Genomic DNA, 21,921 nt, shown 5'->3' on the forward strand with positions numbered 1-21,921 from the left:
CATGATGCCATTTTACAGGGTGTTACAAATAATAACATTATTTTCATACAAAGCACTGAATATACTGTTTGCCTTTGTGTATCTGTGTGCAGGGCCTGTTCATGAGACAGTGTATGACTTCTGGAGGATGGTGTGGCAAGAACAGTCAGCTTGCATTGTCATGGTAACCAATCTGGTGGAGGTTGGAAGGGTAAGTTGCTGTTTTTGGCTGCTCATGACACTCTCCCAGCACTTGTTTGTTTTTGTTTTGTTTTTTTTCCTTACCCTTTGACATTTTGTACATTTTGAAAACACAAACATGTCAGGTGTTGTACTGTACGCCTATCAACAGATGGATGGATGATAGTTTTGTCAGCTAACGGGGGCAAAGAAAATAGAGGCACAGTTTGCTATGTCTTAGGCATTATATTATATTTTTTCTGTTAGGTTAAATTCCATATTCAAGTCATAGTCTGCATTTGATTAGATACTAAATCTTACATTTTATTTTTAATAGGTCAAGTGCTATAAGTATTGGCCAGATGATGCAGAGGTGTATGGAGACTTCAAGGTGACTTTTGTGGAGGTTGAACCTCTTGCTGAATATGTGGTTCGCACATTTACACTGGAGAGGGTGAGTGATGTTTTGTATTTATTTTGTGCAGTGTCATTTATAATAATGACTTGGTTGCAGTGAGAATCATGTGTGTGATAAAATATACACTTGAAAAAAGTAATGAAATGTTACTGAAAGATGTCTTTTGTTTTTATTCAGCGTGGTTTCAACGAGGTGAGGGAAGTCAAGCAGTTCCACTTTACAGGCTGGCCTGATCACGGAGTTCCATATCACGCTACGGGACTACTTTCCTTCATCCGCAGAGTTAAAATCTCCAATCCACCTTCTGCTGGGCCAATTGTGGTCCACTGCAGGTATAAACATAGTACATGCTGACCTATATGTGCTCTACCACGTGTAATTAATATTTCCTTCAGATCAGAAACATACACTCATATGTAGTCATACATAAATCAATCAAAATATTCCCTGCTTTGTAGAAATGAAACCTTCCCTCTCTTTGTCTGCAGTGCTGGAGCAGGGCGTACAGGCTGTTTCATAGTCATTGACATCATGCTGGATATGGCGGAGAGAGAAGGAGTGGTTGACATCTACAACTGTGTGAAGGCTCTTCGCTCCAGGAGGATCAACATGGTACAGACTGAGGTGACTGCATTACCCATCCTCCATCTGCATCCACATCTTAGAATATACTCTCACTGTAAGGCATGATGCAGGCTGAAGTGACTACATCAAGCCATCTATCTGCCAGCCATTCATTAACACGTCATCCCACCACGGAAACACAGTAAACATACAATTGTGTGTGATATAGATTTCTTGGTAAGAACATTATCTTGACCTAGACAAAGGTGAAATTCATCTGCATTCATCAAGCCACATTTTCAAGAATTTTAAATCATGTTTGGCACCATCCAGCGGTTGGATGAGGAATTACACTGTGACTTGAATGAAGAACCTCCATGCCCCACTGTTTCAGCTGAGCTGACATGATCCTCAATAGATATTTACAGAGTAAAGAAAAGTCCAAAGACATATGGAGACAGATACAAACATGTTCATACCTACACTGTTGTAACAATTTTTCCCCCTAATTATTAGTTAGTTGTCAGTAAGTTTAGAATGAAATATGCACTCCTGACACATGTGGGCAGAAAGCAAACTTCACAGACTTCTGCTACTTTTCCAGTGCATCCTCATTCTTTCCTGGACTTTTTGTCCATGTTTTAATCATTATCATAATTTTTCACGTACTGTAGTAATTATTTATACTATCAGCACACATTCTTAAGTATATGAAATATTAGTCTGCAGCATTTCAACAGTTCAGATTACATCATCACTGAGATAACAAAGCACATTCACACCAAAGCAGCCTACAGTTTACTCTGTCTCAGTCTGTTCACTGAATCAAAGCTGCAGTTTCCTGTACGGACTGACTCAGAAGTGAAGTGATCCAAACCTTCACAGTCATCTCATTCATTGCTCCATCTTCCATCAGCCACCACTCACTCACAGTGTCTGCATGCTCACTTTCATTTGGTATCACAGTCTGCGTTTTCCACGTGAGAAGTTGTGTGTGTTTTTATGGTTTGTCCACTATCTTTATCTTTGAGTGAAATGTGTGTGTGGATATGATAATATGTCTTGAATTATATGCCTTCAGGAGCAGTATATATTCATCCATGATGCCATACTAGAGGCTTGTCTGTGTGGAGAAACAGCCATACCAGTCTGCGAGTTCAAAGCTGCTTTCTACGAGCTGATCCGCATCGACTCCCAGACAAACTCGTCACATATAAAGGATGAGTTCCAGGTAAAACCTGATGATGATCTCTATCTTCATCTCTTAAAGTGACACAAATCTGTATTGTGGGTATCAACATTCACCTGCTGTAAGAACAGTAGCTGTGTTCACCTTGATCTCCCTGTCAGTTAAAATGGATTTAGAAGCAGAATTTTCATAGCACAAAACAAATATGAAAATGTCAATAGAAACTTCTTGAGCCACTCCTGCAGCATAATCCACTTCTCTGCTGTTCGTCCATATGCTCAGTATGTTCTAATAATAATAGCTTCAGCAGAGTATGGCTAAATCCACTATTTCTGGCAGAGTTTTTGAGCTTCTTGATGATAGTACAGCATCTAAGCACTATATTTATCAACACTTTGGTGAAAGGATCAGCTTCTGAATCCCATCCTGGCCTTTCTCAAATTCTCAAGCCTAAACTCTGACTTTAAACTCTAGCTACAACCCACAAGCAACACTCCGTGAACACCAATTGCTCTAGCATGATTATAGGATATGTGTTCCATCTGTTTGGGACCCACATTTGCGTCCCAACTTGCATGTATAATTTCTCTTTGCCTCCATATTAAGTTAACATACGTCCTTCTCCTTGTCCAGACATTAAACTCGGTGACTCCGCAGCCCCAGCCTGAAGACTGCAGTATTGCATTGTTGCCTAGAAACCAAGATAAGAACCGCTTTATGGATGGCCTTCCTCCTGACAGATGCCTACCCTTCCTCATTACAATAGACGGAGAAAGCAGCAACTACATTAATGCTGCTCTGATGGATGTAAGTGTATAACACGCTTATAGGCACATAAAATAAGGTTGTGTTATTTTCAACACATCAAGCAGGAGTAGTTTGGGACATTTCACTCTGTTCTGTCATGTGTGCAAATAGCCTTTTAGACCAGCAGATGTGTTGCTTTTAACACAATGTGAAAAAATAAAAAAATAAGTAAATAAATGAAGTGTCTGTTGTCCCAAACTGCAGTCACAAATTTGTTGAAAATGATACAGACTTTTAAGAGTTTATACACAACTGATGACGAAGAAGAAAAACATACAATATACATGCAAACAGTTCTGTGCAGATGTTTATACGTGCAACACTCACTCTCACATTCTCTTGCACACATGCACGCAGACACACAGACTCCCCTCCCTGTTTGTGTGATGCTGTGTTTGTGGTTTTAGCAGCAGAAGGCTAGAGACAAATCCAGGTTCTGAAAAGACCATTAGCTTCTCTGGCCGCCACCCAAACATTGCTTACATTGGCAACAGTTCACACTGTCTCAACATGTTGCCTTTGTGCCATGATTTGAAAAACAAAGTCATTGAGTAGGTAGAAGTTTAAGGTAAGATAGTAATATCTGGTTATTGTCAGTTATAATTATAGGTTAATGTCACTTACATATGAGAGGGAGGAAAAGATATTAAAGGTGGGTTGTAGGATTATTATTCATAATAATGTTTGTAAACATAAAATGTAATATATGCATGGTGTGGAAAGAAACCTGGCTTCTCTCCAACGAAGCTGTTGGAGGACAAAAATATTGTAAATGCTGTAAAACCTATGGAGTTCAGTCCAGTTTTTTTCAAAAGTCACCTTTAAAGTTTAGCTAAGTTAAACTTACCTTTGGCCTCTCTCTAACCAAGCTGTCAGAAGAGTTCCAGGTAATGGGATTTTATGTCAAATCTCCAATACTGGATTTGTTTCATGGCTTCAGTGTCGTTCTGCCACCAGGTTCATGTTTAGCAAAGCCATTTACCGTACACCCCAAATCCTAAACCTGACCCCCACCCCCGACCCTCACATTAGACTCATGTTTACACTGCCTCAAAAGTCATTTACACCCATGTCACATATTTGGCTGCACATTTTCATTCAGGATGAGTTGGGCTCAGTTCACTTTCAGTTCAGTCAGTTCATTCTGTCGAAAGAAACTAAATCATTGGGTGGATTTTCTCTTTAGGCGTTTTACTTTGAATTTTCAGCTTTCTGAATTGACTGAACGTGAAGATAACTGACCTTATTAGATGTAGATGTAGATGTACTGTATGAGTAACATACGTGTATATGTAACGCATGCTCCTCACCCTCACATTTAATAAACCCACTGCATGATCATGTGACCAAACATCACCTTTATACAAGTGTGTTCGACGTGTCATGTCTCACTTTGCTCTGTTGTTTGTGTTTTGACGTGTGTATATGTTTGAGAGAGAAAGACAGATGTAATAAGGATAAGGATAAAGATATTTAGGTGAAGGATGTGTGTTAAAGGCAAAACTTACTGATTCATAATCAATACTGGATTTAAAAAAAAGTCAGTCAGTCTCTGGAATCTTTGTGTGAATGGAAGATCTGATATCAGTTTTGCTGTCTCTTTCCTGCAGAGCTACAGACAGCCTGCTGCATTCATCGTTACCCAGCATCCTTTGCCCAACACTGTCAAAGACTTTTGGCGTCTGGTTTACGACTATGGATGTACCAGTCTGGTGATGCTGAATGAGATTGACCTGGCTCAGGTAATTCTAATTAGTCCTAGTTTCATAACTTTATCATTTCATAATGTCAATGATCTGTTGTAGCTGATATTTTTGGATATATACAGCTTTCACCCATCAACGTCATACAATATACCCTTATCGAATCATCGAACATCTAATTTTCCTCTCCCATCTATAGCTGTTTCTCTCTGTCTTAGTTATATTGTATCTAAATACTGTTTTTCCTCAGGGTTGTCCTCAGTACTGGCCGGAAGAGGGCATGCTGCGTTACGGCCCAGTACAGGTGGAATGTATGTCCTGCTCGATGGACTGTGATGTTATCAGTAGACTCTTCAGAGTCTGCAACCTCACCAGGGTTAGTAGATTTACACTGTGTTTCTGTACAGTGATGCTGCTGATACTGCTGCCAGTGTTTCTATTTTCCTGCTCCCATGGGATTAATACAGTATAAATTAGAGTTTCCCGCTCTGCTCACATTACATTCTCAAAAGTTACTATGGCAAATATTACTACAAGAATATAATGGAAAGTGTAAGGATGTTTAGATTTGATTCACAAACCTTCTTCAAAAATTTTGTTTGATTTGAGGTCAATACAAGGCTGCAGTTTAACTGAATCAGTTCCTCTAAATGTGTTTGTTCCTTAATGTTTCAGCCTCAGGAAGGCTACCTGATGGTTCGTCAGTTCCAGTACCTGGGATGGGCAGGGCACAGAGAAGTTCCTGCCTCCAAACGCTCCTTCCTGAAACTGATCCTGCAGGTGGACCAGTGGCAACGCGAGGGAGAGGAGGGAGAGGGACGAACCATAGTACACTGCCTGTGAGTGCACAGCAAGCGTCTAATGCACTTTATTCCCTCTCATCTTTTTTCCATGGGAACACTTGATAATGCTTGAGAAATAGTGGTTAGCACCAGTTGTCTTGGCACCATTTGGTAACTGTAAAAATTGCTAATGACTCATGAAACTCACTCAGGGCGACGCTTCTCTTTCACCAGAAGGTCATTTTGTCTGATGATGCACAAAAATTACTGTCAAACCTCATGGCTTGTTGCGTGCCGAAATCAGAGCCATCAACACTGTGTGAGAGGTGGAAGAAGAAAAAGAGAAAATGAACATTTTGTCACCTATTATATCGTTGTTTTATTTTCTGTTTGCTTGTAGAAATGGAGGTGGGCGTAGTGGAGTATTCTGTGCTAGCAGCATCGTGTGTGAGATGGCCAAGAGACAGAGTGTGGTTGACGTCTTCCATGCCGTCAAGACCTTGAGGAACAGCAAACCTAACATGGTGGACACTCCGGTGAGTTAGAGAGGGATACACAGAGAGTGGCGAGAGGAACCTACATGGTTGGTTTGGTATATTGACAGCATTTAAATGTATTTATTAACACCCAGCATGTCAGATTTTGTCAGTGATAGGGTTAGGGTTAGGGTTAGGGTTAGGAAGATATGAAAATGAGCAGCGACTTTCATCTGTTGTGATATTTGCAAAAGTGAAAAAAGCTTGAGCCAGTCTATGAACACGTGACCATGCAAATATTAAATCCAGTATGCCTGTCTGTGTTTATTTACAGGAGCAGTATCGGTTCTGCTACGACCTGGCGCTGGAGTTCATCGAGTCCTCCTAAACCAAGGAGAGGTGAGGAGGTGAAGAGGAGCGGGAGAACGTCTTTTCACTCGCCTCGTGTTTGATTCTTTGCTTTTCGCTTGGTCCCGACTCCCCCTCTGTGGTGGCCGTTCTGTAGCATCCATATTGCATCCCTACAAATGGCACAGGAGAAACTGGCTCCTTGTACAGTGTTGTTAAACAAAGGGAAACAGGAGGAGCTTCTGGGAGTGCAGCAGAGGAGGAGATGTTACTCCTTTTACTCCTTTATGCTTAATGTACAGCTTTTTGAGTGCCAGCGGGCCCCTGTATGTTTTGGGCCCCATTTAAATGTTTAGCCTCTCACCACAGCCCCCTCCCCCTTCTCGCATGGACTCGATGCCTCATGCTGTTTCAGCTGCAGTACTCCATGTGCACTGTAGATGTCTCCCTTCCCCCTGGCAAGCTGCAATCACAGCTTTTAAATAACCGCAAGTTAAAAAGTTTTCAGTGCCCCCACGTTCTCATGCTAATTTCTGAGTAATTTAACAGTGTTGGGCATCTCATCATGGTGATGTTTGAATATTTACAGCCAGTACTTTTGTACAAGAACAAGAAACTTAAAAAGTTACAGCCTGGCCAAACTCTGTGAATGCTTCTGTTTTCTACTCCATACATCAGCAGCATCATCTTCATCTTATTTTTCTGGTCATTTCAGTGAACTCTGAGTCAGAACATTATTATGTATTTGAGTATTTAATAGCCACTTTACACCCATTTTACATTGGTTACATGCAGCAGATAACAGAATAGCAACAGAAAATAACCTGTATGTCAATATAAGTTTGCTTATTAGATTATGTAGTGTCTTAGAACAAGACTGACAATGATACAAAAATTGAAAGTTTACATGGGGAGTATTAGGCTTTTAGATTTTTGTTTTTTGTTTTTACAACATCATGAAGTGTCAAATTGTGTAGGATTTTCACTAAAATGTATAAGTTCAAAATATGTGTGATATGTATCATTGTTTCTGTTTCCTGCCTGATCTCTGATTGCTTTTGTATTATCATTTATCTACTGGATAGAAGTTTTGAAGTCTTCTTTGTGCCCCAAATTGTACAAATCAAACACTTATGTTTTTGTTCAACCATGTGACATTAGCTTAATCATGTTTGTTTCAGGGCTGGGCCCAATGCACTTTCAATTCAGCCAATTCACAAATGGGATATTTTTCAAAATACGAATATCAACAGTTTTCGGGTACAACCTCTAAAACTGATGGAGAATTTACGTTCTCTCATGAACAGGTGATTTACGGTTTCCATTTATGGTTTGAAGGGAATTGGAAGTGAACTGACCCCGGGCTTCATTTGTTTTGTGCACTGGTGGCCAACACTTTTTCTCTGTTTTTTTAATTTTTATTTTGCAGCTGATGTTTATTCATAAGCCAAAGACTTTATGTAAATATGTCTATACGGATAAAGCACATTGTTTGTATTTATTGTTTGTTTACTTGCATTGCTTGTAAGAACAATCATTCTTCATTCCATGTTTACTCTACCACCAGCGTTTCTTAAACTGTGGGTCAGGACGCAAAATGGCCGGCAGGTCTGTTTCCTCTGGAGTCTTGAGAGTATTAGTATGATTTAATGAACCCATAATGGGTCCTGAGGTAAGAGGCCACATCTACTCAATTTGGGTCCGTGAAGAAGAGTTTAAGAACCCCTGATTGAAGCTGTATATTAAAAGCATTAGATCGTAGTTTTTCAGTATTTAGGTGGAATTCAGTAGTATTGTCTTGTTTTCACTTAATGAATCTCTCTGTGATGTTGCCGTGGTTTATTTGTGTAAAAGCCCATTGCTCTGTTTGTGGTCAGTAGAACATCAGTGCGTTTACATGCACAGAGTATTTTGGATAATAGCTCCTATCCCTCTTAACGTCTTAGTTGGGATAAGCTGTTTATCTTCATCCTCGTATCCTGCTCGCCATTATCCCTGAATACACACTGACTCAGTGATGCAAACAGGCTTAGTGAGCAAAACATGCAGGACTGTGAAATAAAAAAAAACATTTATTGTGCCTAATCATTTGAATTTCCTTGTTAATACAAGCATTTTAACAGCATCGTAGATGGCAACCAGGGCTTTGTTGAATGCGTTCTCATGGACGATCAATGTTTTGAATACCTTTTGGACCATGATTCAGTGTGTTTTATTCATCAGAATGCTTCATAAATTCTTTGTGAGGCTTTACAGGCTTACTGAATACCATATGTGTTTCTGTTTGTGCACAAACTGATTCAGAAAAGAGAAAAAAAACTTTATTGTAAATAAAATGTTAGATGTTCCACATTGGTTGGAACAAGAGAGGCCCTGCTCTTAAGGATGTTATTGTAAATAGACTATCGTGAGTACTCTAAAAGGCTCTATTGTTGGATGAACAGTAGAGATTTAGACGATGGATGCAATGTCAGAACATTAGTTCTGTTGTAGATAAAAAGTCAGAGATTGTACTCCTGGAGGATTCAACTTCAAAAAATATTGACAGATATTGTTTAAAAAGTTGTTACAGTTTCCACTTTACTCTGTTGGTGGAACATCAGTTTTCAGTTTTTTCTCCAGATTTCTGGTCTGACCCAAAGACTGAAAGAAAATTCAGAGGCTATAACGCTATGTTAATACAATCAAATCTGAAGTGATGTTGGGGTTTAGTTGGACAAAACGGATGTCCATGTCTATAGCATGCAGAGAGAGAGAAGTGAAGCAGTCAGTGACAAGTTGTTGTGTTAACAGAAACAAAACACTTGAGGCAAAAATCCCTGTTAATATGCCCATGATTCCTCCTTAATAAATCTGAAGTAATGGCCCTGAAGAGTAGTGAATGAAGCTGGTTTCTGGATGAGAGGCCATTCTGAGCAGAGAATTGATATTCATGGTTCATAATTATTCTTGTCTGTAATGTTTGGCTTCTTTGCTGTAATAAAGACCACTTCTTTAATTAAAGCTGTTGGGAGTGCTCTGTTGTTAGGTCACAATAAAAAAATTGGTAAGTGAAAAGGACGCAGAGGAGGAGGAGGGGATGGAGGAGTAATCATTCTGTCCTCAGTAGTTCCTCACATATTCAACCAAGCTGTTCCAATGTGACAGCCTGCTGATGCACACAACGTTACATTTAAGGCCCAGCACACCTATAGTCCACCCACACAGGTGATTTTAATTATTCTGCCTGATTAGACCTTTTCACATGTAAGTCCTTGCACAGCGTCTCCCACCTCCAACCTGAGCAGCTCTAATAAGACAGAATAACTGAAAACACCTGAGAGGGAGAGCGCTGCACTTCCACTGCAAGAACCTAACAAAAGATGAGATGAAGTTAGTGGCTGTGACACTAACTGTTTCACCACATTTTGACTTGTAATAGCAGGAATAACATTGACAGTGGTTAAAGTTCCAGGGGAGAGTCCCAGGATACAACAGCAGTGACCTGAAACTGGCAAAACTAATCAGTTCTAAATATCATTGACACGTGTTTTTCCTGTTTTGACAAGTAAATTTATTTGCCATGAAAAAGGTCTGTTGTCTTGCAGGTAAATGGTGGGTGGGGCTGTCACATCACTACAGCCAGGAGCCCCTGGGCACAGTGCTCCCCAAGCATTATAAGAAGATTCACCTCAGACCCCCTCAGACAGCATCTCTTCATGCACTGTGTTTTTGTTTCTTTATTTATCTTCTCCTGACTTCACTTACACTACACACCAACTCTTTCTTGTACTGTAGTTTTATGTTTGTGGGATAAAACATTTAGGGTAAGCATATCTTTTGTGCCTCTACACTTCATGCCATATGCTGGTTCCCAGATGAAATCTCTCAGGGAAGCGCTGGGGACCAGGTGCTCCCAGTTTGACTGCCCCACCCACCAATTAACTGCAATGCAACAAGCCATTTCCACAGCAGATATAGTGACTTGTCATAGAAGAAAAGGCACAGATGCTGCTAATAACATTAACAATGGCTCTGTTCTTGAAATGTTCCAGTAAGCCATGACAGAGTGACGCACGATACCAGGTCCCTGAAACTGCATTCAGACCTCATTCATTTCATTATTTACACCTGTGCTTTTCCTACTGTGATATGTCAGAATGTCAAACTAAAAACCTGCAGGAACACCAAAGAGGGAAGAGGGACGTCGTGTACAGGTAGTTACGTTTTCACTTGTGCTCTGTTCAAGCAATGAGTCATAAATTCTTCAACTGCTCTATTATTAACTAATTAGATCACTTCATTTATTTAAATCATGACTTGATTGTTGTAGCTGAGAGCCAATATTGTTTTAAGACACTTCACTTTGCAGTGCCCCTAAGCAAGCGTCCCTCCATTTATTATTTTATAGACCCATAAAGAGGCTATTTCAGAGAGTGAATAACGCTTTATTTGGGTTTAAGTAATTCCCCATAAATAACCCTGCCTTTCACCTAAAATCCCATGACTTCTTTGTGGTGCAGCTCCAGTGCTGAACCCTTTCTCTACAGTCCCGGCACTTAAAAAGAAAATTATAGCACTTTCTCACAACCATGTAGTTTTCTTCAAAAAGTTTAATTTGCATAATTATTTACAACAGATGGTAGATAGCAGTACTCAGAAGAGGCAAAATATATTGAACCACATAGATAAAGCAGGGGGAAAATAATAAAATGATATAAACTGTTGAAACCATTTCAAAACCTTGCATTTAGAAAAGAAAGTTATACAATTCATTTATAGATAAACAAATCTAGAAATGAAATATTCAGCTTAAATTAATCTTACAAACACAAACTGATCTGTAGAATGCTGTAATACTGACCAGCAATGAAACACTAAATAATACATTCATTTTCACTATCCTGCATGCTATCTGAAGATCTTATAAAATAATGTTGACAAAGGAACATTAAACAACAAAAACATGGTCAAGAGCGGAAAATAGTTCCATTTAAATTAGGCATATATTATATATTTATATATGTATATTTCTGTACAAATACTGAATATTTGGCATTATATTTATCCTCATTATTGATATATCTAACAATTCAAAATAGTTTTAAGCTAACCACAAACCTTTTTATGCTATCAAATTTTTCTCATATCACATTCCAAAACCCATTAGAGGCCTTTTGTTATTTCTACCCACAGCCACAACACAAGACATTTCTCCACCAAAGGCAAACAAAATTGTGAGCGCTCTCTCCCCTCATAAAACACTGAAACATAAAGAACAGCACGGGTATTGAAACAGTTCTCCTCCCAGTTATACAGAAGCACACAATTCAAAAGAATGTGCAAATGTGGACAGCATATATGCCTGTGTGTTCTGGCTGAATTGTGATTGTTACGTCCAAGAACTGGTGCAGAGACAAGCAGAGGTGTAAAATAGTATAACTACCCTTTTTCTGTCTTTTAGACCTAGATAACATTATATTACTCACGCAAAACAGTGGAAATGATACATGTAAACATCTGCATTGCCTTAAAAAGTTGTTGTTTATCATAACCCAATGCCTGCTTAAAGAAATTATTTGTAATTTTGGGAAATATTAGCTTTTTTGTGCAAGTAAAAAGACTGACACTATCCTCTAATAAATATGACGCTACAGCCAGCAGACCGTTAGCTTAGGTTAGCATAACAACTGGAAACATGGCATAACAGCTAGCCTGGCTGTGCCCAAAGACAACAAAATCCACCTACCAGCACTTCAGAAGCTAACATATTAACATATTATATTTTTGTTTGTTTGTTCCACACAAAAATTCTAGTGTAAAAATGTCAGTTTGTGATTTTATGCTGGATCTGTTTTGTTGTCTGGGGGGACTCGCTGTTTCCCGCTTTCAGTCTTTATGGCTAAGCTAAGCATGTCCTGGCTATAGCTTCACATTTAAAGGGGGAAACGGCTAACAGACCAGTGTGTAACCTCCGTAAAAAGACAACTTGTTTTTGGATAGATAAGAGCAAACTAGATATAACCCATGTTAAAGGTGCTTTTAAGGCAGATTTTGTTAACTTTGGACACAGCCAAGCTAGCTGTTTCCATATTTTCAATCTTTATGCTAAGCTAAACTAGTTGACTGCTGGCTGTAGCTTTGTATTTAGTGTGAGAAGGATATTGATCAACTCATCTAACTATCTCCAAGAAAGCAAGTATGCATATTTCCCAAAATGTCAGACAGTTTCTTTAAGTGGCTCAACAACCACCTAAACAGTACTGTAACATCCCTCAGATTTATTTTCGTCATGTCTTAAGATCAGTATGAAAAACCAACCCTAAATATTTAAATAAAGCTTATTGCTTGAGGAGCAGATACACATACAGGCCAGTGTTAAAGTAAGCATGACATCAAATATGATCCATAACTTTTACTTGACTGCAGTTTGGCAAAAACTGATGATCTACAGCATGTCATCAAAAATCACATAATTTATGAGAGGAGAGAGCAAGCAATAGAAAGACATCTTTGCAGTGCAACTGTATCATAAACAAGGAGAAAAGCTCTCAATGAAAATTTAATGGAGTCTCACTTGTAAGGAGATCCTCAAGATACGTAGAAGGGAAACTCAGGGCGTTGTCTTGAGGATATACCATGACAATGCTGTTGCAGTGTGTGTATGTGTGTCTGTGTGTGTTTGTGTGCGCATGTGCATTTGATGTTTTTGGTGTGTGCTGATTGTCAGAATAAACCAAAAAAAGCAGAAGCAAATTTAGGAAAAGTACAAGGAGAGAAGTTGGTTGATTCAGCACCTATACAGACTTCTCTGAGGTTTAACTTCAGGACAACTATTAAATGATGCTAGTCTAAAATGTGGTGCTGTTAAGTGTTGTACAAGGCATAAACAGATGTCTTGAGTAGTGACTAAACAGGGAAACTTGACAAAGGAACTTATCATTTTTTGAGTACTACTTAAAGTTAGCTGACTTTTTCTTTACACTACATTTTTTTTTTATATCAGCATAAAGTAAATCCTAACTAACTGATCATAGATTAACTGTATAGGACTGAGTATTGAATGACAATGACAGCACACATTTTTGCTCCTGCAGTGTAAAGCACGATGACCATGGTGCTTTCAGTGCTCTGTAAATGAAAGGTGATCTGCACCAGGGCCTGCAGGCTCTGCAGCCCCACTGAAGTACTGCTGCATAGTACACAGGCATGACAAAGTGTTCCTGTGGAGATTACAACTACTCCTAAATATATACCATGTTTGCTAAAACGCTTAACTGTGAGGTAAATAGCTGTAGGTGAGCCTGCCTGTCATTGTTATATGAAAACGCTATTGCACTTTTTGGCTGGTCAAGTTTTGTCAGTCTCCAGATTCTGTAGATGTAGATGCCATAGAGGCAAAACACATCATGAGATTACAATATCACAGCTAGGAGGAAAAATATAGATAAAGACCTTTTAAATAAATGATCTATTATGATTTGCTGAAATGGATGTGACACACACTTTCGAGATGTTGTGTTTACATTGTTATATCCACTGATTTTCTACAATTCACTGTATTTTTAATGGACCTTTGCCCAGTGTCATGACACATTAAGTGAATTTTCAAAAATGTAACTGCATCAAGGTGAATCGTAGCAGAACATCTATGTGATCTGAACCAAATACTCAAACAAAAAGAGGATAACAAATGTTACCAAATCCTCCTTTGATATCCTCTAGACAGTATTGTGCTGAAGTTTATTACAGTAAGATGTTTGAATTAAAGTAAATTAGTTTTAAATTCTGCAGTCCGACCCAGCCCAGTTTCCAGCCCTTTGTGACGGTATTACAGACAAACTCGCACTCTAAGAGGTGTTGCAGTCCTTTCACATACCTCAACCCAAAACATTCACTCACAGAGTCCTATGAGAATCAAACTGTAAGGCACCTGAGGATTTGTCATGTACATAGTTGCCAAACTCCTAAGCCCCTTGTAGCACGGTGGGAGAAAATGTGACACACACGCAAAAAAGAAAACTATCCAGCATTTCATCAGAGATGGCCTGCTAATGACGAGCAATCGGAAAAGATACAACGACAAAAAAATGGTACCATTATTGTAGTTCAGCCCCGCATGATACCACAAAAACAAATTTTCTTAATATCTAGGATTCTGACACTTCTTGTCACACATACTCGCAGCAGCTGGTGTCCCTGTAACTTTTGAGGATGTCTTTGTGTCTGAAATCAGCGTCACTGACAGGTGATTGGTGCAAAAACAGCTGAAGTGACATCGTTTTTCTTTTTTTTTTTTAATTCGTGCCAGTGAGGTCATTATAACTCTTATGTGCTAAACCAACCACATTACTCTCTACCACTATTTAACTTTGTAGATTTGACTCATGTCTTCTGGCTGGAAAGTGAAATCAATTCAAACAACCTGCAAGGAAATTCTTAGCTACAGAAAATAGGAACTTGAAGCTACAAAAAGACAAAGACCTAATGTTTGAATAGGTAGTTCTTAAAGCAAAGCCTGGACTGATGAGAACGAGTAGCAGATTATCAAGTACTACACAAGATGGAATCACAGTATGCAGTCTGCGGGAAGTAGACTTGATTTGCATGACTTTCAGTCAGGTGGAAGAGCAGTTGGATTGTTAAAGTAGCCCAGCAGCTGTCACAATTCAGAGAAGCTGTCGTTGGTTCCTCTGGGGCAAAACTTAGGGAGGAACCAGTGAAATAAATGAGGATTTCAATATTTCAAAACTAACAGTATTCTCTCTCCTTCTCTCTGGACAAAATATGAGTGGAGATGCTGATATTAACAGACTTGCAAGGGAAAAATGACGATAGCACAACAAAGAAAGCTAACAAAACAGTGACAGTAAATACTGAAAAGTGAGAACAGACATCTGAAATAGCTCAGACTAAAAGTGACATAATTACTTCCACAGTCCTTTACATTCTGTGATAGAATTCAATGAGGCTGTTAGATACAGAAAGTAAATATGAAAGAAAAGAGACAGAACTGACTCTAGATTGTTAAATTACGACTGGAGGAACCTGCCATAATGCGTCACAGTTCACCACTAACTCTGTGCCAAACTGCAGTGGGAAAAGTGGCCATTCTAGGTGCTTTTGAAAGGACAGAAATAGACTGAAATATTGAAACAGAAAATATTTAAGCACTGCAATTCATGAAAAATTAAATCCCAACTTTATCTTCAGAGTGAATTTTGAAAGAGGAATAGATTTAATAAACTAAGATGACTTCAAATGATTTTGGTTCTTGTTTAAAGAGGATAATTAAATGAAATCAGTTACAATCTGTTGGATCCTTCTCTGAAATCTGAGACCGTTGGAGTGGTACCGTTGGAGGTAAAGCCCCTTAATAGATAGAGATACTTTATTTTAACGTGAATTAAAGAAATTATTAAACTTAAAATCAAGACCTTGCCATTCTATCAGTTTCTGTAATTATATAATGCACTCTTTCCTTCAATCCCTAAGTCTCAAGCCTATACTGGGGCATAGAAGCCTGCAAGACAAAGGTTCTCTTGGACATTTATTTTACTGTAAATGTAAACTTGTGTCTAGAATATGTTCATTTAATCTTACTACAGTCTATATCACTGTGTAAATGTGAGCCTGAATGAAGCAGGGAAATGTGGGTCACTGCCAATTTCTTCTGTATTTGAATTGTGGTCTACAAGGACTTACAAGATAAACAGATCTGCACTGCCCTTTTCTTTATTCTGATCCATTTATTCTATTATTTCTTGGAATGGATTGATCCTAGTAGACGTCTGATTTTCACGTGCACTGAAACAGGAAAACCTATTCTCATAGTTACATATTTGTACAGCATGTGAGGCATTGTAACCTTTGTACAACTTTAAAGAAGCGGGAAACCTTGAAAAATCTGTGTGAAATTATGCATTTCCCCTGGAGACCTGGCCTGTTGTCTTCTCTTGTTTTTGTACCCTTTCACATTTTTTCTTAAAACCAGTCAAACAAAATTTAAAAAAATCTGAAATGAGATCAACAAAAAAAAATTTAAACATAAAAATTTAGGAGCAACTTCTCCAATTTAGTTGGATTTTCAGTATCTGCTCATCTCCTGGGATCTTTGTTTTTTTGCATCGTTAGGGGCTCTACATTCATGAGTGTTTTGGTTAAGGCCGTCTGGTAAGGTAAGGGTTTTAGATTTAGCACTGATGTACACACGTCACAAAATAAAATACTTGGTCAGACGAAAGCTAGCTTCAACGTGAGTAAAATAAACCATAATCATAATACTGCCTGACAAGTCAGTCTCACTGCCTCACCAAAGTATTTACAGTACGCAGACTGCTCTCCCCCACTGAGTGCCACTCTAATTACAATAAAATGGGAAACATTAAACACTGTACTGCAGCATAATTCTAGCGGCCCTACATCAGCATTAGTTTTAATTAGCTGGGGTTAGATTGGCAAATGAGGATGAATGGGCGTGTATTGCAAATGTGAGGGGTTCTTGGTTGGTGTAGTATAAAATATGGGCAGGTAAAATGATGTACTTTCAGCTAGCTATAGCAGTATGCCCTTGGCTCAGGGTGGGCATATTAGATTTTACTTTAAGGTCGGTGGAATGTCAAAGCCTGTAATCTCTCCCATCTGATAAATAAATATCCCTGACCTCTTTTCGTGTTAGAAAGGAAGTTAAGCCATAAAACCTTCTCCTCATTTTCATCACTGAGGGCAAGAGCATTGCAAAGATGATCTTTTCTAAAGTCACAATCTACCACAAGTCATTGGAGAGACAACGGGCACCATATTAATAAATCTCTGTTTAAAAAGTCCTTGAGTGTGTGTGTGCGTGCACATAGGACTGGGTAAAGGACAACAGTTTTAGAGTAAAAAGCAGCACCATTTACTATAGTAACTGAATATTGTTAAAGTGTCATTTGCACCTGTCTTTCCTAGACTACATGAGCAGATCAAAAATAAAAACAGAAGTGTTTTCATTATGCGCCACTTGGAACAAAAGGTTGGATGCAGTGTGTTATGAGAAATGGGTTTCTGTTAGCTAAGAAACACCCCTTAATCAGCAGGACAAATGCACTGTCAAATCAACCCACAACTGTTTTTAACTATAAATACTAAATGTATACTGTAGATTGTGATGTTGGTCATATGATAGATACTGTAAGTATAATTAAAAGTGTTAGAATCACAATATTGTAATTACGAGAGGCCTTGAATGCCATCAGAAAGAAATGAAAACAAAACAACACAAGGTGCAGTTTATATGACCTATAGAGTAACATGAAATTCTGTAGTAAATTTTCCATATCTGTCCTTGCAATTCAACTGCAACAATATCACATGAGCTTCATAAACTACATTTCCCTTGGAAATACAAACATGAATATTATAAGGTGCAAAATGCATTGTTTGATACAGTCACCTCCTCCAGGCTGCGCAAAAACTGTCTTTTGTTAATAATTCATATTTGTTCTGCAATGGAAATGTATCCAGCAGCAAATAACGCACATATCTTTAAAAAAATGTGGAGTTCTAAGATGGGGTGGGATGGGAGGGGTGGGGTTGGTGGGGTGGGGGGGGGGGGTTATATGAATGAATATATGTGAATGTGAAAACTGATGGTTCTAGGAGTTTCAGCCTTACTTTCGGATCTCATTCAGCAACACTGGTCAAGCTGCAGCATGCCTGGTTAACGATGGAGAGATGATTGATAGACACACACTGTAGCTGTAGATAGATAGTATGGAGTGCAGTTGTGCAGCACCTCAGTCAAACTGTCGTTTTTTGTTTTGTTTTTTACTCACCAACCATTCTGATTTTATAATCTCACACTTGGCAGGAAATTTAGAGAAAAATGTCAACAGTTGTACCAGACTTTACCCACCTCCATAAAAAAAGAATGGGCAGTTTAAAACTCAGTGAAAAGAAAGAATGTATTCCTTTCAGCAGACCATTTTCTACATATTTTTTAGAGGCTTTTCCATTGTGGGAAACATCAATCTCTGCTGCCACCGTTCCTTAACACAGGGTGCTTTAGCCTGAGACCATTGTTGCTGGTGAGAGAAAAGTTGCACTTTGTGTTTCCCTTTGAATGTGGCAAGTACAGCATTACCCTTAGTCACAGTGGGGCAATGGCAATGATGGAGAAGGCTGGAGTTTTAACAGTAATGGCTAAGATAAAAAATCATTTTAATTCATTTGATGTAGTTGAAATGAATATCATGTGAAATGTTTATTTTGGGGTATAGCAGCTCATTCTCATGGTGCAGAGTCTGTGGCAAAAAGTCCCCTGTGGGCTCAAAGCTACACTAGGCAACTTTGTGTAAGCAGCTCTAGGTGACAGAGAGATGGAAATGGAAACTTTTCGACCTTAAATACCCACAGATCACCTCAATAAACTGCATAAAAACACTCATGTACACCAAATCCAGCAAGCTTGGGACCACTTTTAACACAAGAGGGACAAGAGGGAGAAGGTCTAATGCTGGTGTGTCCAGTTTTTACTGAGACAGCTTGGGTTTCAATCAAAATGTTTGATTTTTATCGCTTCCTGTGGGAAAAGTATCATGTACACCTGACTCAACCGACTCACCTGACTTCTCACTCAGGGAAGATGGGGCGTTCTTCCCTATGGCAGTGCCACATTGTCATTTAGGGCTGATGAGAAGGATGGATTTTTTTTTTCTTTGCCTAGTGTAGCTTTAGTGAGGGACAACCCAGAGAATGGCAACGGAGGTGACGACGACGATGACGACAAAGTGGACGGGGCGGTGACAGGATGACGACAGTGGAGGGGTTGGAGGGAGGCTGGATGTGACGCCACAAGCTGGTGTTGGGTGGAGGTGGACAAGAGGAAGAGCTGAGGATGAATCCGTGGACCTCAAAGCCGTGTCTGGGCTTCAGGGATGTAGATCTCGATGCTGTCTGCCCTCTCCGTGGCTGAGTTCTGTCTGAAAGAAGCTGCCCGTTTGGCAGCCATGAGACGTCTGCGGGCTTCCTGTCGCTGGCGGTCCTGAAGGTCCAGAGAGCGCTCCCGCATCACACCGCCACGCCCCTTGGCCGGCCGCTTTGGCATTGGTGGTGGCCACTTCCGCTCCTGAGAATACAGAATGACATGATTGAACTAAAAATGTTTATTGTTATGGCAATGAATGCCACAGAACAAGTTACAAGTGTGTGCCAGATAATATAAATTATGGACCAATTTTTTATAAAGATCTTAAACTTCTACCAGTGAATCTAATAAGCCACAGGGACACATCGTAAAGTTGACACGAACTGCAATATTGTTTCATTCTAGTGATGGTAATTTTATATTGTTGTATTTAGTTTGGTCGTTGTATATTATCCCATTATGAGAAAAACAAGGAAGACTGCTTTGTACAAGAACTCATAATTGAAGATTATGAGGGGGAAAAAATCAATATTAACCACCAGATGAAAAACTGCCAGAGTGGCTTTCATAAGGAAATCAGGCAGAAAATAATACATGTTGAAACAGTGCAGATGAATTAAATACTCAAAGGAGTTTCATCCGCTTTAGGGTGTGTGTAGCTTTGGCTAAATTTAACTATAAGCTTTTATATATATGGACTCTTGGTATCTGTGTGTGTCATGGACAGACCCAGGCCACTTTCCCAATCAGTTTTTTTTCTTGTGCCACAGAACCCCTGAGAGCAGAAATGGCTGAAAGTAATTTCCACCAGCAGCACACACCACAATATGAGAGTTCATCATCAAAATTCCTGCTGTTGGTGAGTCACTGTACTGAATATGCATACTGCAGAAAGACATTGTATGAGCAAAATGATCCAATGGCTGTTTAGCCAAAGAAAAGGCATCTAGAAACACTATAGAAGCAGTCATTACTGATTATGTAGCCAGAACATTACTGTTGCAAAGCCCGTTTGAAAATCACATTTACTTATGAAGACATTAAAATTTCACCCATATGACCTACAAAGCTCAACAGACTGATACTCAATAACTTTTTGAATGCAAGGCAAGCTTTTTTGATTGCTTGGCAAGCTGGTTTTAGAGTAAAACGGTGCCTGCCTTGAAGGAGATAAGCTTAATACAGAGCATCTGTGTCACTGTTAGGGCTCAGCTTCATGGAGCTTGCAATGTGCCTATTAACTGCTGGAGGTAAATAACTCCCTTACAACTACAACTGTAGCATGAAGATAATTATCCAAGTGCCCTGAAGGATCTCGTCTATCTCTAAGAACACATTACCATCTAAATGTGCTTCTTACAAACACAGTGGCCTCATCTACAAGCACCACTCTTACCAATGTGCTTTCATTTCAGCTGTTGGATGTAGGCGAGTTAACTGGATGGCTTGAGATCTTTAATGTTTCATATCTTATATTTTCTGATTATTGATATTTGTACAACACCATCTAACAATGATCTAACCATATTTTTAAATACTATCCTGTGTACTGAGACAAACAAAGTACAATTGGAATGAAATCACTGGATACTGGTGCCCTCTCTACCATCCATAACCACAGAGCTAAGGCAGGCAACAGGCTGCCATGCATGACAATATGAATCAGATGATAAGTGGTGATAACATTATTCTGGAGATATAGCTGATGCTTTTAATGGGAAAATAAACTTTTTAGATGATGTCACTAGATGTTTAAGCTAAACTGATGCTGCCTCTTTGTTCCTGCAGTGTTATGATATTAATGATTAACCTCCTGCTGGTCACAAGCTTAAAACAGGAACACTAAACACTGACGGCGTAGTCTCCTCCAAAAATTGAGCAAGTTCATCTGGAGCCCATTAAGACTAACCATTATGAAAGCGTGGATCCCTGAGACAAACAGCTACTGGCTTTACCTTCTTTTCTGGGCTCTCCTCCATCAGTTGCCACTGATTGCTCTTGATCTGCTGCAGCTCATCAAACTTGGCAGTGACGTCATCAATGGAAAGCTGCAAGAGGTCCCAGAATCCAGCCAGGTCCTGAGATGTGGGTCTGGGCATGGCACTGGGGTCCTGGGGAAACGGTAGTGAGTTTTTTTGCATTTAGGTGACATAATTTCCCATCTAATTACAGGTGTAAACAAATTTAAATAAATAACTTGTACTACATGTTCTGAACCAGAGTTAAACCATCTGTATAATGCAAAAAAAAAAAAAAAGAAAGAAAAATTACAGTATCTAAATAGTATGGGAAAAGAAAGAAACTTGTCACTCAAACTCAAATCTGTGTTTGAAAGTACAACTTACTTTTTGGGCATTTTGCTAGTCATAGCCACAAGCACATCTGAACCTCACCATACCCACCACTGTGTGGCAGTACAGCACCAACATTGGTTCATAACCTCAAATGACAGTTCCTGAGAACATCCTTTAACTGCCTTTACTGGCATCCTATTTATTTTAACAGCAGATTTGGATCATTGCATCCTGCAGCAACAACAATGATTAATGATTATCGAAGGTCAGTTTATGGCCATATGCAGAGGAGAAT

At 39.2% G+C, this 21,921-nt stretch overlaps 2 protein-coding genes across 17 annotated transcripts in view; one reads left to right on the forward strand and one right to left on the reverse strand.

Annotated features, from left to right (window-relative positions):
• ptprk (protein tyrosine phosphatase receptor type K) overlaps positions 1 to 9,449 on the forward strand; it is a 104,973-nt gene extending 95,524 nt beyond the window's left edge. For 15 of the 16 annotated variants that reach the window (XM_051071797.1, XM_051071802.1, XM_051071804.1 and 12 more), the window contains 11 exons: positions 93 to 190; positions 497 to 613; positions 755 to 909; positions 1,066 to 1,201; positions 2,223 to 2,372; positions 2,964 to 3,137; positions 4,748 to 4,879; positions 5,091 to 5,216; positions 5,516 to 5,679; positions 6,023 to 6,158; positions 6,433 to 9,449. In XM_051071797.1, coding sequence (XP_050927754.1) covers positions 93 to 190; positions 497 to 613; positions 755 to 909; positions 1,066 to 1,201; positions 2,223 to 2,372; positions 2,964 to 3,137; positions 4,748 to 4,879; positions 5,091 to 5,216; positions 5,516 to 5,679; positions 6,023 to 6,158; positions 6,433 to 6,486 — 1,442 coding nt within the window. In that variant the 3' untranslated portion in view covers positions 6,487 to 9,449. The remainder of the gene's footprint in view (positions 1 to 92; positions 191 to 496; positions 614 to 754; positions 910 to 1,065; positions 1,202 to 2,222; positions 2,373 to 2,963; positions 3,138 to 4,747; positions 4,880 to 5,090; positions 5,217 to 5,515; positions 5,680 to 6,022; positions 6,159 to 6,432) is intronic. The other variant, XM_051071799.1, reaches the window with a different exon arrangement.
• Positions 9,450 to 11,020: 1,571 nt separating this feature from the next.
• The window catches only part of LOC108873470 (disks large-associated protein 2), a 94,872-nt gene continuing 83,971 nt past the window's right edge, over positions 11,021 to 21,921 (reverse strand). The window contains exons 12-13 of the mRNA XM_051071809.1: positions 21,288 to 21,443; positions 11,021 to 19,533 (exon numbers count right to left, since the gene is read on the reverse strand). Coding sequence (XP_050927766.1) covers positions 19,318 to 19,533; positions 21,288 to 21,443 — 372 coding nt within the window. The 3' untranslated portion in view covers positions 11,021 to 19,317. The remainder of the gene's footprint in view (positions 19,534 to 21,287; positions 21,444 to 21,921) is intronic.

This window comes from Lates calcarifer, linkage group LG7_1 (assembly GCF_001640805.2).
Source record: "Lates calcarifer isolate ASB-BC8 linkage group LG7_1, TLL_Latcal_v3, whole genome shotgun sequence".
In the NCBI taxonomy this organism is placed as follows: Eukaryota; Metazoa; Chordata; class Actinopteri; family Centropomidae; genus Lates; species Lates calcarifer.